Consider the following 17,147-nt stretch of genomic DNA (forward strand, 5'->3'; position numbering starts at 1 on the left):
GACAAGGTGTGCACAGCTCAAAAATATTATAAAATTATGTATAGCATATGTAAAGTGGCTAGAAAAAATACCCCCCATAATACTAGTAGTGGGATGTTGGAAGATTCAGGACAGACAAAAAAAAGTCCTTCTTCACACAGCACAGAGTTAAGATATGAATCTCCCTCCCACAGGAGGCAGTGATGGCCGCCATCTTGGATGGGTTTTTAAAAAGGCATGGAAAAATTCATGGGGGAGGAGGCTATCAGTAGCTACTAGCTAGTGCCAGCAGCCACCAGCAAGCAGCAGGAGGGGCAAGCAAATGGGGGAGGGACATGGCCTGGTGGCAAGGCTGGGCGGTGAGGGCAGGTTAGCTGCTTGACGCTCCTTCACCCACCCACCTACTGGGGTGCTGCCACCCAGGTGAAGAGGCCTCCCCCGCCCAGCTTTGGGAAGGAGGCAGCAGGGTCCAAGATCCTGTCAGAGTTTCACACCTCCTTCCCTAAGCTGGGCAAAAGGTGGCGGTACTGCATAATGTTGCGTGCCGCCAGAAAAAAAAGCACTGCTATTAGCCACAATGGCTGTGCTCTGCCTCCATGCTTGGAGGCAGCAATGCTTCTGAATAGCACTTTTTGGAAACCACAGGAGGGGTGAGTCCTCCTGTGCTCGGATCCTGGTTTCCCAGAGGGATCTGGCTGGCCACTGTGAGAACAGGAGGCTGGACTAGATGGTCCATTAGCCTGATCCAACAGGCTCTTCATTCATTCATTCATTCTCTCTTTCTTTGCTTCATACCTTTCACCTGAACTGGGACTCAAGGTGGTTTACAAAAAGAATACGAATCACAAGCAAAATGGGGGGGGTACCATCATTAAAAAGTAATTGAGCACTAATAAAACTAAAACAATATAAAAAGCAGTCTAATGGACCCCTACAGACACACATACACTTCTCTTTTCAAGGAAGAGAACCAAGCAACGTTCAGATACTTGCTACCGAAAACTATCCAGAATGACGAAACGCTACCAAGGAGTGGAGTCAAACACCATAAATATTTATCCTGGATCCTGTCGAGTTGACTGAGAGGGTGTGAGGTATAACCTCAGCCCACTCTAATACATAAATCTGTGAGTATTTGAGCTGAAAGAACAGGTTGCAAGCAGGGCCAACAATTCATCAGCTCTGTTGCAAAAGTGGACAACTCAGCAACGCTCACCTCTCTCAAAGGGTGTGAGAGGGTATGTGGCTGCTAGTGTGGTGTAGTGGTTAAGAGTGGTAGATTCGTAATCTGGGGAACCAGGTTCACGTCTCCGCATCTCCACATGCAGCTGCTGGGTGACCTTGGGCTAGTCACACTTCTCTGAAGTCACTCAGCCCCACTTACCTCACAGGGTGTTTGTTGTGGGGGAAGAAGGGAAAGGAGATTATTAGCCGCTTTGAGACTCCTTCGGGTACTCCTCTTTACTGCACAGTTTCTTATATCAAAATTAAATGCATGGTCAGGATGCAGCCAAGCAAGTCTAGCCAGGGTGGGCAAAGTCCCACAATGGGCAACCAGATGAGCCAGCTGGTTGCAATAGTGCAAGACTAACCTGGGGTTAAGTGAGGTTGCAGGTGTCATCTTGAAAGCCCTGGGCTAGGAGGTGCCAATTGGCATCTCGCAAGCTGGTTAGGGCAGATGGAAGGGAGCTGTTTCCAAAGGAAGGAGAGGCTCAGTGTTGGCGTTTTTTCACCTGCTTTACCCTACCTTCCAGCTGCAGGAACCTCCATAAGGAGTTGCTTAAGGGATACTTTGACTTGTCCTTTTAGTAAATTGCACACTTAAAGGTAAAGGGACCCCTGACCATTAGGTCCATTCGCGGACAACTCTGGGGTTGTGGTGCTCATCTCGCTTTACTGGCCGAGGGAGCTGGCGTACAGCTTCCAGGTCATGTGTCCAGCATGACTAAGCTGCTTCCGGCGAACCAGAGCAGCACACGAAAACGCCGTTTACCTTCCCGCTGTAGTGGTCCCTATTTATCTACTTGCACTTTGACGTGCTTTTGAACTGCTAGGTTGGCAGGAGCAGGGACCGAGCAACGGGAGCTCACCCCATTGTGGGGATTCAAACTGCCGACCTTCTGATCGGCAAGCCCTAGGCTCTGTGGTTTAGACCACAGCGCCACCCGTGTCCCAAAACTGCACACTTACTTAAATGTTAATATAAATCGAATGAGCTGGTGTTGATGCCTGTTACGTATTGGTATTGTATTTGGGTTTAGGTGTTTTGTGTGAAGGATTGACTGGGAGAACCAGGGACGGATTTAGGTTTGATGAGGCCCTAAGCTACTGAAGGTAATGGGGCCCTTTATATGTCCAGCTGCCCTTTGTCAACAACAAATTGTCACTGTTTTTTGTGTTGAATATATGCTATATGGTAAGTTATGGACCTAATAGGTATCTAAAGCCATTTGCACATAACAAAATGTGTATTTTATCAAAGTAATTGTTGAACTGAAATACAACTTAGAAGTGTATTAATAGTGAAATAATTATTAAGCTCTAATTGTACGTAAGTTTTATTTTATTTGTTTTTTATCTTATATTTTAGAAATCGTGTCCTCCCTCAAAGAGGGTACATTTTGCAGTGCAACCTGGCAACTGAACACTGTGTTGTGGGTGGGTTTGACTGGATAGTCACAACACCCTATTGGTAGGTCCCTTGATGCTGGGTTGAATCAGGCCAATGGGACGCTAGCCAAACTGATCAAGGGACGTATATATGCTCATGCATGTGACTCAGAGCTTCCTCTTTTGGTCAGTGCACTGGAACACTTGACCACCTCTCCCTATATTTAGGGCTTGCGTGCTTGACCTTGCTATGCCATCGTGTGTCGTCTGTCGTTGGGACAGGAGTATGGCAGGAATTTTCCCCACTTGGCTGATTGGCTGGTGCCATTTGGGTTTCGCCTGCCGCGTAGCAAATTGTCACAACTTGTAAGGTTGCGGATAGGCACTGGTTCAGGTGATAGGGATGAGGAACGCTCTCACCACCCATATGTGAAGGGTATTCTGTTAAAGGAATCCAGGGACTCCATGGTTTGGTTATCCCTGAGAGGGGTTGTGCCCGTGCCTGAGTCCAGGGGGACATCTGGGTGGTGGACATAGCATGTCCCCAGCTTTCTGCCATTCCAGGTGTTCACCCTAGGCTGACCTCTGCTGCTGCCCTGGGTCAGTGCTACCTGCAACGGTGCAGGGAGCTAGTCGAACCAGAGCCTATGCAACCACTCACCTGATGTAATCAATAAAGTTGTGGCCTTAATTCTGCCAAAAACCAAACCAAAATTTGAGTCTTGTCTGAATTTATTTATAGGGTTTAAAGGTGTAAACACGCAAATGTACACCCAGGGGTTTTTTTCCTTTAATTTTTGGGGGGGGCCAAGAGAGTGGGGCCCTAAACTATAGCTTATTTAGCTTATATGTAAATCCAGCACTGGGGAGGCCTGCAAATGATTTGCAGTTGATCAGCAAGGATCCCCCTTTGCCGCCACCACCTCTCTCTCTCTCCCTCTCTCTCTCTCTCTCTCTCTCTCCAGACATATTATTCAGGCATGTGGCATGAGTGATAAGGCTGCATCATATCAAATGGATAGGAAGCCTTTGTGTATAGGCACCTGACTCACATAGAGACCGCTACCTCCATAAGCTCCCCTACCTCAAACATCCAGGCTATTGCATCGAGGACAGCAGTGGGACTGCCACAGCCCCTTCACACCTGAATAATGTGGGTGTCAATTCATTTAGCCAACCATGTGAGTTTTCTGGAAATGTTGCAGTAAGCAATCCCTCCAGAGGTTCTTTATATCATACATTTATGATCACTGGTATTTATGATGGTATTCAAGGTGGTTAAACACAATTTGCCTTTCAATACTGTTTGTGCCTGTAAATGTTTCTGGGCACAAATACAGCTTCACTCCCAGTCACAGCAATATCCCACAATTTTATGCAGAAATCCTGTCACTTTTCATATTATAGGCTTTTTCGAGAGGAAGGGGTATATATATTCTGCAGTATGTTGCTGATGCAATTATAGTACAGTACATCAATGGCGGAATTATACTGGACCATCCACACATCATTGTGCTTTATTAGTTGTTCTGCAATGCTTCCCTAACGTTAGCACATTATTGCCATCCTGCACTGTAGCACAATGAACATGGGGCAAAAAGACCCGAAAACATTTGTGGTCTGAAAAGTTACAGGAATACAAAACAACAACAACAACAACAACAACAACCATAAATCAGTTTGTGATTTAAAAAAAGAAAAAAGCCAATTTATCAACATTTGTTTGTGCTAACTTCTCCTAATATACACATTTTTGCAAGGCTGCTATCCCTAATATGATACGTTTTAACCTTATTTAATCAGCGGGAGGCACTGTTTGTGGATTGCTCCCCCCTGGAATATATATTACATATATTTAGACATTAGGCAATAACATTCCTCTTCTCCCAGGCCTTTGGCTAATTAAGCAATTTATGGCCTTTTAAACTGTGGGGGTATGGTTTTGCTTGTTATTAGGGTATTTTTTTGTGGTTTTTATATTGTAAACCACCCTGTAATCTTCAAGTGAAGGGTAGTATAGAAATTTAATTGATTGATTGGTTGATTGATTTCACTAATATTGTTTGTGTTTTTAAATGCACACTTGTTTTCCTAGTATATGCATCTTTCTGCATTGCAAGATTCCGATAAGTACAAATGTCGAAGGATGCCTGTGTAATCGTTCCGGAAAGAGCAGCTTGGCTTGGTTCACCCTCAAATGCAATCCAAACCAACCCTCCCCTCGCCTGTCAGCACACCTGCTTCCTTCCGCACCTGACTTCTGATGTGTATTTTTAAAATGTGTCTTTGTTTCATTTAGTCGTTTTTCATTAAAAGCGCCCCCTGTGCCAACAGCAGCGTGAGAGCACGCACTCACAGGCACATGCAAGCATCCTAATCTCTGATTCGTCTTGGCTCTTTCCCCAGAGAAAAACTGAGAAGCTCCATCACCGCCTGAGGCTAGCTGTGCAGCAGCAGGAGGTCCCTGTTTGCTTTCTCTCCTCCCCATGTCACCGTGGAGTGTTTCTCTTGGGTCGGGCTCTGACAAGGGCAAGATAAGGCGATTGTCACCAAGGCCAGTGGCCCCCAGCGCCGCTGGCGAGCCGCTCCCTTGGTGCCAGGCTGTGCTCGGTCTGCCTCCGTGGCTGCTTCCCCATATCGCCTGCCTTTACACATCATCAATAGCATTTCAAAGGGGAGAGAATAAGAACTCGTTTGTCTGGCTCGGCGCATTCCCGAAACCTCGCTGGACTCGTTCTGCCTGTGGAGGGACAAGGAGAGCCGAGGGGCAAGGAAGGAGATGGCGAAGAGAGAGAGGCACAGAAGACACGAGCAGGCAGCCAGGAGGAAGGGGGTCCAAGCCCAGCACCTGCACACTCCCCGGGAGGCGGCTCAGACCTTGGAGGAGGATGCTTGGGCAACACCTCTAGGAAATTAAGATGCTGGGCTCCTTATTTGCTCTACAAGCAAAGAAGTGTGTGTGTGTGTGTGTGTGTTTAAAAGTGGGGGAGGACTTATATGGCTACACTGAACCTCTTAAAATGAAGCAAGCTTTACTGCCACAAACACTGAGAAATATTACATTTTGTCCATCATTAGCCAGGAGGTACTGGCACAAACTTTTACACAAACTTTCACACACACACACACACACACACGGTTTTTTAAATTTGTGCATCCTATTGTTAATCATTTCCTCCTGCCTCTTTTATAATAATTCAAATCTTTTACATGTCCATTATATCCAAAATTCAGCAGTAAACTGCAAGTGTTATTCCAATCCTAATAAAATTTTTAATCAGAATCAGAAATTGGTACTTGCTGCCATCCTTCCACTTCTGGATTAAATCCCCCGGTTTTCCCAATGGCTGACATGATCTAGATTTTCTCCCTCTCTGCTGCTAAGTTCTTATTTAATCTATACAGCAGAGTTACGCACTTTGCAGGCTCAGAACAAGAGGCTGTTTACTGATGAGCAGGCGAGCAGAGCACAGGCATCAGCAGCCCCTCTCCTCCAGGAATTTGCCTGACCCTCTTTGAAAGCCATCCAGGTTGGCGGCCATCACTGCTTCCTGTGGGAGCGAGTTCCATAGTTTAACTACATGCTGCACGAAGGAGGGCTTCCTTTTCACTGTCTCACAGAAGCGTGGTTGCCTCATCCTTGTGCCTCGGGCCCCACAGCAAAGCTACCTGGGTGCGCTGAGCCAAGCAGGGAGCTAATTCTGTCCCAGAGCAGGGAGTGACTGACTGAGGCTCCCAAAAAACCCTGGAGGGGAACAAAAGCCCGGTATTACCACACATGGATTTTAGAGAAAGGTGCTTTGCTATGTGCTCTTGCCTCACCGAGTACAAGCCTTCATAAAGACCTTGGCCATAGGTCAAGTTGCTGCTGAAACTTGCTCCTAAACATGGCAGCAGGGCCGGCCCACCCATGAGGCAGCCAGAAACACCTGCCTCAGATGGTGAGATTCCATGGGGCAGTGTCCCTATAAGCGCCCCATCCCCAGCAACAGCAGCAGCTGCTGGTGAGCAAGGCTTCAGTGGGGCAGACGGCACCTTCCTATTTCGCCTCAGATGGAGAAACAGGGAGGGCCACACCTGTATGATACATAAATCATCACACAGGAGGAATAAAGCACCTGTTCTGTCCACACACAAACAGTTCAGAAGACTAAAATACACATTTCTCCCAGAATTGGGCATGAACAACTGTTACCGTCCTCACATTATACTGGCATGCTTCTTGTGCTTGAGTCAAATCAAGGATGTATGTTCCCAGGTTTCCTAGAAGGAGCACAGGAAGCCTTCTTTGAGCGTCAGCCATAAGAACATCAGAAAGAAGAGCTTTCTGGATCAGCCCCAAGCAACCTGTTCTCACAGTGGCCAACCAGATACCTGTGGGGAATTAGCAAGCAGGGCCCAAGCACAAGAGCAGCACTCTGCCTTCCTGTGGTTTCCAGCAACTGGCGTAACTCTAGCCACTCAAGGATTCAGAGCAGGGGAAGAGGAGCCTGAGGTGACCTCCTAAATTCCAGCATGACCCCAAGCCCCAGAGCAGCTGGCAGCTCTTCCTAGCATGGCTGCAAGTACTTCCAGGTCAGGCTTGGATTTTTGCTCGACCAGAAGTTTGCTTTGCCTGGGGCGAAAGTCCCTTCTCAGCTGTACTCTCTGCTCCTTGGGACAGACCACTTATAGCTCCCCCAATTCAGTAGTACTCTTCTTAGCTGCCCTTGACCTCAACTCCTGTCCTCTCTGGAACTTTCAGGGCAGGACTTTAGAGGTGGAGATCAAGGGCACCGCTCAGCAGAATGAGCAGGAGGGCCCCCAAATGCAGCAGGCCTGACTTGCGCATCTTGAGAAAGCAAAGGAAGACACACGGCAATCTAAAGAACCACTGCCCCCCTCAAAGTCTATTAAATTCAGAGTCTCAACTACAACCCGTCATCCCCCAGTTCAAGCATCCCCAGTTCCATGATCTGGCTCAGCACCACCTCAGCTTTAGCCCACCTGTGGATCTGGTACCCCACGCCATCAGGCATGCCAGCCCCTCTCTGACTGCTTTCCTTCCAGTCGCACAAGCCAAATGTAAGCATTCCCACACCAGCAAGGGACTTACCCCAAACCCAGGTGCTTCTCGGTGGTGGCACCCTGTGGAATGCCCTCCCATCAGATGTCAAGGAGATAAGTAACTATACAACCTTTAGAAGACATCTGAAGGCAGCCCTGCATGGGGACGTTTTTAATGTTTTATGTTTTATTCTGTTTTTATGTATGCTGGAAGCCGCCCAGAGCAACCCCGTCAGATAAGCGGGGTACAATTGTTGTTGTTATCATTATTATTATTATTTGCAACTGGGCCTTCCAAACTGCAAGGCCCCTTGGTGCTCAGCCACAGGTCTTTCCAGAGGTCAGGTCTTCACACCAGGGCCCCAAATGCAGCATGCAAGGGCAACTTAATGAACCTTGAAAATTCCCTGTAGGAGGAACACAACACTTCTGCTGCCTTTTCCCAAACCTCAACATTCTGTCAAGAGTGGGAGACAGGACATAATACCCACCAATGGGCAAGCCCTTAAAAGACTGGTCATACGGGAGGAGCAGACTCAAAAGAAACTACCCTCCAAGCCTCACCCACCCACTTGGCATGGACCACTTGGGCATATTATCTTGGGCAGGGGATGACACCCACAAGGTTGTCCCACGCCTTGCCCTTTCAGGCTCATTTCTTCTCATTTTCTAGGAACAACAGGGGTAGGGAGGGAGAGCCCTCTTGTGCTCAGGTGGGGCTTGCAGGTTTTAGGGTTGCCATATTTCAAAAAGTGAAAATCCAGACACAAAGGTTGTTGAGTTTTTTACCTACTTTTTAGGGAAATCGCCAAAGAATTAACACTTCCAATATGGAGTGCCATGTGCCTGGGTTTTCCTGGACATTTCAGCCGCCTTTTGAAAATTCCACCCAGACACCATTTTCGACAGACAGATCCCAGCTATGTCTGGGAAATTCCGGACATATGGTGATCCTAGCAGGTTTCCTCTAATGGGCAGCTGATTGTTTTTCAAAGGCCCACGCCTTCTGCTGATGAATTAACATGGAAAGTAACTCTCAAGAACATGACTGCTCCCTGCTGCAAGATTGCAATCAATATGCATTTGTCATGCACTTTGATGTTGCAATGTAACATCCTGCGAAAGAGAACAAATGCATATTAAACGAAAGCACCTAAGGTTCCCAATAGTTGGTTTTGCATCTGTGTGCACACCTGCCGTTTCAAGTCAGCAAGCTCAGTTTTAAAATGACCAGGATGGGTCTTCCACAGACAGCCCCACCATGCTGTCCTTTCTCAGAAACCTGATTAAGTCGGGGGGGGGCAGCAGGTGGAGGGGAGTGTGTAACTTTGCAGGGGAGCTCAGCCCAAGCATGGGAAGCAAAATATCCCAGATAATCATTAGCCACCCAGGCCTGGCCATGCTGGCTCATACAAAGGTGCTTCATATTTGCTCTGGCATCCGGCTTGCAGGTGGATCCCTCCACCGAGCCCCACCTTTCACCTGTGCCCTAAAGGCAACCAACGCTAAATTAACCAAGAGGACGAGCTTCATAGCAGCAGGTCACTCTGCCCCCCCCCCCATTTATTTATTTAGCAAATGTATACAAAGATAAATCTGCCCCAGAAGGCTGCAGACCTGAGCAGAAAAATCAGCATGGGTGGGTGGAGAAAGAGCCATTTTCTCAGATCAAAATCACACACCAAAACGATCCTCTTTTTTTGCTGCTTTTGTGAAAAATAAAAACTTGTGGTGGTATGTTTTCTTTGTGTGGGTGTTTTCATGCACCCTCCCAAAGGTACTTTTTATCATGGCAAGGGGACTCTCTCACTGAGCAAAGCAGTCTAGGGGGTGTGATCTTCAGCAGGAAAATGACAAGAACGGAAAGCAGCAAGTAGAAGAATGCTGGTCTTCTACTCAAAAGCACAGCCTCGCTGGGGAGCTACCTCTCTTTAGTGTGAAGCACATACACTGTGGCAAAGTTTATCTCATCATTTCAATCATGGCCCTAAGAGACTGAATACTTACTAAGGGACTAGGCATATGACCTACAATAGGGAGGAGAGACAAGGAGACAAGCAGAATCATGCATTACATATCATTTGATAAGCACCACTCCTTCGTAACAACAGACAGTCATTGTCCTCAAAAGCGCCTTCCTTGCACACACCCCATAGACGTCGGCAAATCAAAGGTGCAGAACGGGGACCTCACTCGCTGCGAAAGTGCAAGCACGTGTCCCAACATTATAAGACAAAAAGTCTCTCTGGTGTCTCTGGTGCATGGTGGGGAGGAGAGGACCTCCGAATGTTGCTTGACCACTATCCCCAACCATCCGCCATGCTGAGGGATCTGGGGTGAGGTGGGTGACAGCAGTGGGAGCAGGGAGAGCCTTTTGAGTTTTCTAACCCTTCAGCGCATAACAACCTGCCCAGGTGAATTCCACAAGTTAGTAATGCACATTCTTTCACAGCCAACCGTAAAGTTTCCCAAGGGCACAGGAGGTCCTGATCAACAAATGCCCTGTTTATAGCTACTGTCACTAGAGGAGTGTGCTCTCGAGGCACAGCCAAGCTCAGCTGGGTTTTCAAGCCCCAACTGGAGCTCTAGGGCGGCATTCGGGGGTTTGGGCTGGATGACTCCCTGGGATCCCTTCCAACTCTCCAATTCATTTAGCAGTCTGGTTGTTGCTTTTTCCACGGCACCTCACCTCGCACGAAAACACACCTTTGCTACATTATATCTGAGCTTTCATAGGACACAAAAGCCTCTTCTGGAACTGCAACATAGTGCAAGTTTGGTACAGTATTCCATGCCATTTGCTTCCAGAAACAATCATTTTGCAAGCAATATGGAAATGAGCACCAAACTTGCGCTACGCTCCACTATATGGTAGTTCCGAAAGAGGCTCGTGAGAAAGCTCAAATAAAATGTGGAAATAAGCAGTTAGGGTGATGTTTCAAAAATGGAATGAGCAGTCGTGTAAAAGCACATTCCTGCTCTTCACCTGCTGCATTGCTCAACCAGCACACACAAACACACCCCACTGGGAAAGGGGGCATGACAGCCCCAGTACAGTACAGGCACTGCCCATTGCCAGTAAACCTGCCTGCTTCAACGCAGGGCTCTTCCAGGGTTGTGAAAGATGCACATCCAGCCACGCTCAAATTACAGGAAGGCCAGAGGGGGGTCAGGCTAGGCCAGACCAGACCAGACCAGCCCTTTTGGTTGCCGTTTGGGATAGCCGCCCCTTTAGCTCTTGCTTCTCGGAGTGGGGGGGGGGCACAATTTGGCTAAACTGGAGGGGAAATATTGGCTAAATTGGAGGGAAAATATCAAAGGATGGGGATGAGAGAGGAGGGTTCATTCTCCCCCCCCCTCAGACCTCCCCCTCCCCCATTCAATGAGAGCACAACCGTGGGTGTAGCCAGTGGGTAGGGAGGGCAGCTTACCCCCCCCCCACTAAATCAAGTAAATAAATAAAAAAATACTTAACTAAAAGTAGAAATCATAAGAAGATTTTGAGAGATTTTTTCTGAACACTTGGTGTCAAAAGAATGTAACAAATGTTGTTGAGACATTTCGTTTAGAACCTGCTAGACAGAGCCAGACAGAGGATGGTGACGGAGAGGGGGTGTCCTGCCCCCCCCCACAAACCCTGGCTACAGCCAAGAGCAAAACTCTTTCCCCCTGGACTGCTCAGGTTCCCTCAGCTGATGGTTCCACCTGGGTGTACCTGGGGCAGCAGGTGCTGCTACACAGACACCTCACTGCAATGATGGTGGTTATGATGATGATGCCCCCAGCTCGCTGAACACCTGTGGACGTGCCTGGCAGCCACAACTTGGCTTTCCAGGCTACCCAGAGATAGACGCCCCCTTGTTTTTCTTCAGGCACTCCCCCCACTCAACATCCACAAAGGAAGAGTATGTTTAATTATGTCTGGGGTTTGTAATCCGCGCGCCCGTCCCCGACCCACTGATTTACCCCTCCGAAAGAACTAGCTGCCCGGCGGCGGCGGCGGCTTTCCCGGTTGGATTCCTGCCTGTCCCGTAGCCAAGAATGGCGAAAGCTTTCGAGGAGGCGCCCGCGTTACCTCTTGTTGCTGCTGCGCGTCGTTGTCGTCGAGGTCGCCCACGTAATACTGCTCGAGCCAGCGGCGCGCGTTCTCCGAGTGCCGGTGCGGCGGCCCGTCCAGCTCGGCGCTCACGTCGGTGCCGGCCCGCTGGAGGAGCAGCTCCGGCCCGCCCGGGTGGAGCCGCACGAAGGCCGACAGGTCGTAGACGCGGCGGGGACCCACCAGCACCAAGCACTCGCCCGCCGCGCAGCGCTGCTGTATCTCGGCGCGTTTGTGCGCGCGGGTCTGCTGTGGGGAAGGAGCCATGGCTGGGCAGCGAAATCCTCGAGGGCGGCGCCGGCGCAGCAGTTCCTCCGACGGCTTCTACAGCACTGAGCCAGGCACCTGCTCCTCTTGCTGCTGCTGCTGCCCAGGCTTCCCAAGGAGTACTTAAGCGAGAGGCGCGGACACGCCCCGTCCCCATTGGTCTCAGGGCGCCACGCAGCGCCGCGCTTGCCGCCTTACTCCCTCCCTACGCCTATCCACCATCCCACTAACCGAGGATGACGACCAAAAGCCACAAGGTTACAACATTGGGAGTGGGACCTTTCGTGGAGGAGCACCCATGATGGGCAGGGGGTGGGCGGCGGAACTTCGCGACGTTCTAAAAGAAGTTGAAACAATTTGTGCGGGGAGCGGGGAAGTTTTTCTCCACCACAACACCAGCCAACGAAGCTGATTTGGGGAAAGTTTTTTTGGAGGGAGAGAAAAGGTTTTTTTTCGGAACATAAACTATGGCACTCACTCCTGCGGAAGGCAGTTAGGGACACTAAGCTGTAGGGCTTTAAAAGAGGAGACGACAAATTCCTGGAGGAGAGGGCTACCAGTGGCTATTAACCAAGATGGTTGTGCTCTTCCTACATGGTTGGAGGCAGAAAAGCTTCTGGGTGCCAGTTGCTGGAACCATCGGTGGGGAAAGTGCTCTTGGGTCCTATTCGGGCTTTCCCCAAAGGCATCTGGTTGCTCCACCACCCACCCACCCCAGGCGGAAAAATGCCTGCAGGTCTTCCAGGACTCACAGCCAAGATGCTCTATTTCCACCCAGTTCTGGTTGCAAACATCTCATACGGATATTGTAAATTTCTGTTGGGCATGGCCATTTTTGAATACACCTTTGAAGACTTCTGTCCTTTCCCCCACCCAGCCCCAAGTCAGGTAGCCATGGTCAATGGTATTGAAAGCCACTGAGAGATCAAGGAGAATTAGCTGGGATTGGGTCATTGGGACACACTTCCCCTGTCTCTCTCTTGACACAGGACACAATACAGGGTAACCAAAGCAGTTTCTATGCCTAAATCCTGGCTGACATAGGTCTAGAAAATCTCTTACTCATTCATTTGGTCTGTGTTCAGTGAAGCGCATGGCTGATCCTGAGTGTAAAGCAAAAAGGGAGTCCTACTGGAGAAATGATCTACCCAAGAATTGAAAATCAGAGGTTTCAGTACAGTTTTGAGCCAATGTTACCATACAGCATAGGTAGGCAACGTCCGGCCCATGAGAGAATGAAGCCCACAAAGGCTGTTTATCTGGCCCACGGACTGCCCGTGAACCGAGCTGCCCACTCAATGAGCCCCCCGTGCGCTGCGCTAAACCAGTGCAGTGTGGCGCGGGGACTCGCTGAGCGGCGCCGGACATCGCGTCTGCGCATGTCCAGACGCCCAAAATTGCTTGTGCATAAGCGTGATTTCTGGCATATGCGCAGCCGCAGAAGCAGAAGCATTTTCTGGTGCTGCGGACATGCGCAGAAGCTATTTCCGGCGTCCTGGACATAGGTAGTGCGACGCTGGAAATCGCGTCTGTGCATGTCCAGACGCCAAAAATCGCTTCTGCATAAGCGTGATTTCTGGCATCTGCGCAGCTGCAGAAGTAGAAGCATTTTCCGGCGCTGCGGACATGCGCAGAAGCTATTTCTGGCGTCCTGGACATGGGCGGCGCGGTGCCGGAAATAGCTTCTGTGCATATCCGGCCCACAGACGATAGTCTGTGAGAATGCTCCGGCTACCTACCTGTAACTAGTACATAAACAAACTTACAGATAAATAGGAAATGGCTGGTTGTGCACCATCCTAGACAGTGCTTATGTTTTTAGAGAGGATGCAGGGGTACACATACCCCTAAACATTTTGTGAATCTAAGTTTGAGGGGCAGTATTTCAATATGAGTAGGAAAATGAGAGTACCCCTAAACATTTTTTATGGAAAAAAGCACTGATCCTAGATAAATGGCACTGACTTGGTCTACTTTTCCAGCCAGTGAGTGTGTGTGTTGTTTTGTGGCATCATTTGTTTAATTTGATTACTATCCACCTGCAGATAAGGGTGTGTTTGTGCTGAATGTAATGCAAATGTGATATGAAGGCTAGCAATATCAACCACAACATCAACATTGATTTCAGCAAGGCCTTTGACAAGGTGCCCCTTGATATTCTAGTAAAGAAGCTGGTAAAATGTGGGCTAGACAATGCTACCATTCAGTGGATTTGTAACTGGCTTACTGACCGAACCCAAAGGGTGCTCATCAATGGCTCCTCCTCATCCTGGAGAGTAGTGACTAGTGGGGTGCCACAGGGTTCTGTCTTGGGCCCAGTCTTACTCAACATCTTTATCAATGACTTGGATGATGGGCTTGAGGGCATTCTGATCAAGTTTGCAGATGACACCAAATTGGGAGGGGTGGCTAATACCCCAGAGGACAGGATCACACTTCAAAATGACCTTAACAGATTAGACAACTGGGCCAAAGCAAACAAGATGAATTTTAACAGGGAGAAATGTAAAGTACTACACTTGGGCAAAAAAAAAAAAATGAAAGGCACAAATACAGGATGGGTGACACCTGGCTTGAGAGCAGTACATGTGAAAAGGATCTAGGAGTCTTGGTAGACCACAAACTTGACACGAGTCTGTGGGGTTGATTTAGGGAAATGGCATGGCACACCCGCCGATCCTCTAGGATTAGGAAGTGTAATACTGGCAAGCCAGTACAATGAGAGGTCAGGAGGTAAAGGCATAGGTCAGTTGCACTGGATGGGGCTTGGTGGATCTGGAAAGATTGGGATAGATCTGGCTGAAGCAGGCTTGACAGGAGAAGACCAGGATGGGTCAAACTTGGGTCAGGAAAGAATCAATGGGAAACAGGTGGGGTCTTGGAAAAGTACTGAGGGTCACAAGATGGAGAGGAGGGGGATGTTTAAAGAGCAGGCATGTGACAGGTACATGATATGTGGGATGTGCAGTTCACCACTTCCTTCATGGCGGAAATTTTGGGTGTTGGCAGGAAGTAACATGTACCAAGACATTACTATGCATGAGACTACACTCCTTTAATTGGTTGGAAGCTGCATTACAAGTTAATCATTAGCTGTCAAAGTTGCTGTCAATAAATACAGGCTCCTGAGGGTTGGCCTTTTGGAACTCTACCCTGTCTCCCGTCTCGTTACTGGTTTTCCATTACTACACGAGTCAACAGTGTGATGCAGCAGCTAAAAAAGCCAATGCAATTCTGGGCTGCATTAATAGGAGTATAGCATCTAGATCAAGGGAAGCACCGTGTTTCCCCTTTTTTAAGACATCGTCTTATAACTTTTTTTCTCAAAAAAACACAGGGTGTCTTATTTTCGGTGGGGTGTCTTTTTTTAAAAAAAAATTACCTGTCATCTAGCCCAAATTCTACCATCAAGTTACCCCAATGCAGATGCAGCACATGAGTGTCTGATGAGAGGGGAAAGAGACGGAGAAGGAGGGAGGGAGAGAAGTCCCAGAGCAACCCCCCAGCCCTCCGGATGCTGCAGTCGCCCTCCCACCCAGTCCCCTGATTTCTGCCGATCCGGAGGCCACAGCATAGCTGCCGAGTTATCCCTTTTTTAAAGGGATTTTCCCTTATGCTGAATAGGCTTCCTCACGAGAAAAGGGAAAACTTGGCAGCTATGGGCCACAGGCTCAGGCACTCCGCCCGGCCCGGCAAGGCGCTCCAAGCACTTGGCGTTGCGGAGCGCTCGGCGTGCTCCATGCTGCAGCCGCCAGTTTCGGGCGGCGGGGAGGCAGGCCTCCTTGGCCAGGCCAGGCGGATGCCGCTGGCTTAGGTGATCCGCCCGGCCCGGCAGGGCGCTCCAAGCGCTCGGCGCTCCGGAGCACTTGCTGTGCTCCACGCTGCAGCCGCCGGCTCTGGGCGGCGGGGAGGCAGGTCTCCTCGGCGGGGCCAGGCGAAGGCTGTTGGCTCAGGCGCTCCGCCCAGCCCGACAGAGCGCTCCAAGCGCTCGGTGCTCCGGAGCACTTGGTGCGCTCCACGCTGCAGCTGCCGGTTCTGGGTGGCGGGGTGGCAGGTCTCGGCGGGGCCAGGCAGAGGCCGCTGGCTCAGGCGCTCCGCCCGGCCCGACAAAGCACTTGGTGCTGCGAAGCGTTCGGTGCACACCACGCTGCAGCTGCCGGTTTTGGGTGGCGGGGAGGCAGGTCTCCTCGGCTGGGCCAGGCGGAGACCGCTGGCTGGGGCGCTCGCCCAGCCCAGCAGGGCGCTCCAACTGTTTGGTGTTGCGGAGAGCTTGGCACGCTCCACGCTGCAGCCGCCGGTTCCGGCTCCAGGCACCGAGCCGTCAGGCCTCCTCCTGCTGCTGCTGCCACAGCCGACGTTCTGAGTCCCGCTGGCTGGCTGGGGCGTTCGGCGGTCTCGCTCCACACGGCATGGAGGTATGCCTTATTTTCGGGGTATGTCTTACATTTCGCAAATGTTTAAAAATCCTGCCATGGCTTACTTTATGATTACGTCTTAAAAAAGGGGAAACACGGTAATAGTACCACTGTATTCTGCTCTGGTCAGACCTCACCTGGAGTACTGTGTCCAGTTCTGGGCACCACAGTTCAAGAAGGATACTGACAAGCTGGAACGTGTCCAGAAGAGGGCAACCAAAATGGTCAAAGGCCTAGAAACGATGCCTTATGAGGAACGGCTTAGGGAGCTGGGTATGTTTAGCCTGGAGTAGAGAAGGTTAAGGGGTGATATGATAGCCATGTTCAAATATATAAAAGGATGTCATATAGAGGAAGGAGAAAGGTTGGATTCAATGGATTCAAACTAGAAGAAATAAGATTCCACCTAAACATTAGGAAGAACTTCCTGACAGTAAGAGCTGTTCGACAGTGGAATTTGCTGCCAAGGAGTGTGGTGGAGTCTCCTTCTTTGGAGGTCTTTAAGCGGAGGCTTGACGGCCCATGCAATGGGGATCCCTCTGCATCAGGTGCTTTTGGAGATTGTCCCCATTGCTCCGACCCATGAACTCCTTGGCAAGCTTGTATTTCACCTTTCATCCCTCCATTCAGCCGAAGATAAGCAAATATACTTCAAATTAAATTAAATTCCAAGTCCTTTCAGCATTATTCAGTTCAGTCCGTAGATAATAGAGGATGGGGAAGAATCAGCTCTA

General features: G+C 49.6%; 1 protein-coding gene across 1 annotated transcript in view; it reads right to left on the reverse strand.

The window, feature by feature from the left end:
* The window catches only part of FA2H (fatty acid 2-hydroxylase), a 71,158-nt gene extending 59,019 nt beyond the window's left edge, over positions 1–12,139 (reverse strand). Inside the window, exon 1 of the mRNA XM_035117884.3 lies at positions 11,711–12,139. Within this exon, the coding sequence (XP_034973775.2) occupies positions 11,711–11,998 (288 nt within the window). The 5' untranslated portion in view covers positions 11,999–12,139. The remainder of the gene's footprint in view (positions 1–11,710) is intronic.
* Between the last annotated feature and the right edge of the window lie 5,008 nt (positions 12,140–17,147).

Source organism: Zootoca vivipara, chromosome 6 (assembly GCF_965207765.1).
Source record: "Zootoca vivipara chromosome 6, rZooViv2.hap1.1, whole genome shotgun sequence".
Taxonomy (NCBI): Eukaryota; Metazoa; Chordata; class Lepidosauria; order Squamata; family Lacertidae; genus Zootoca; species Zootoca vivipara.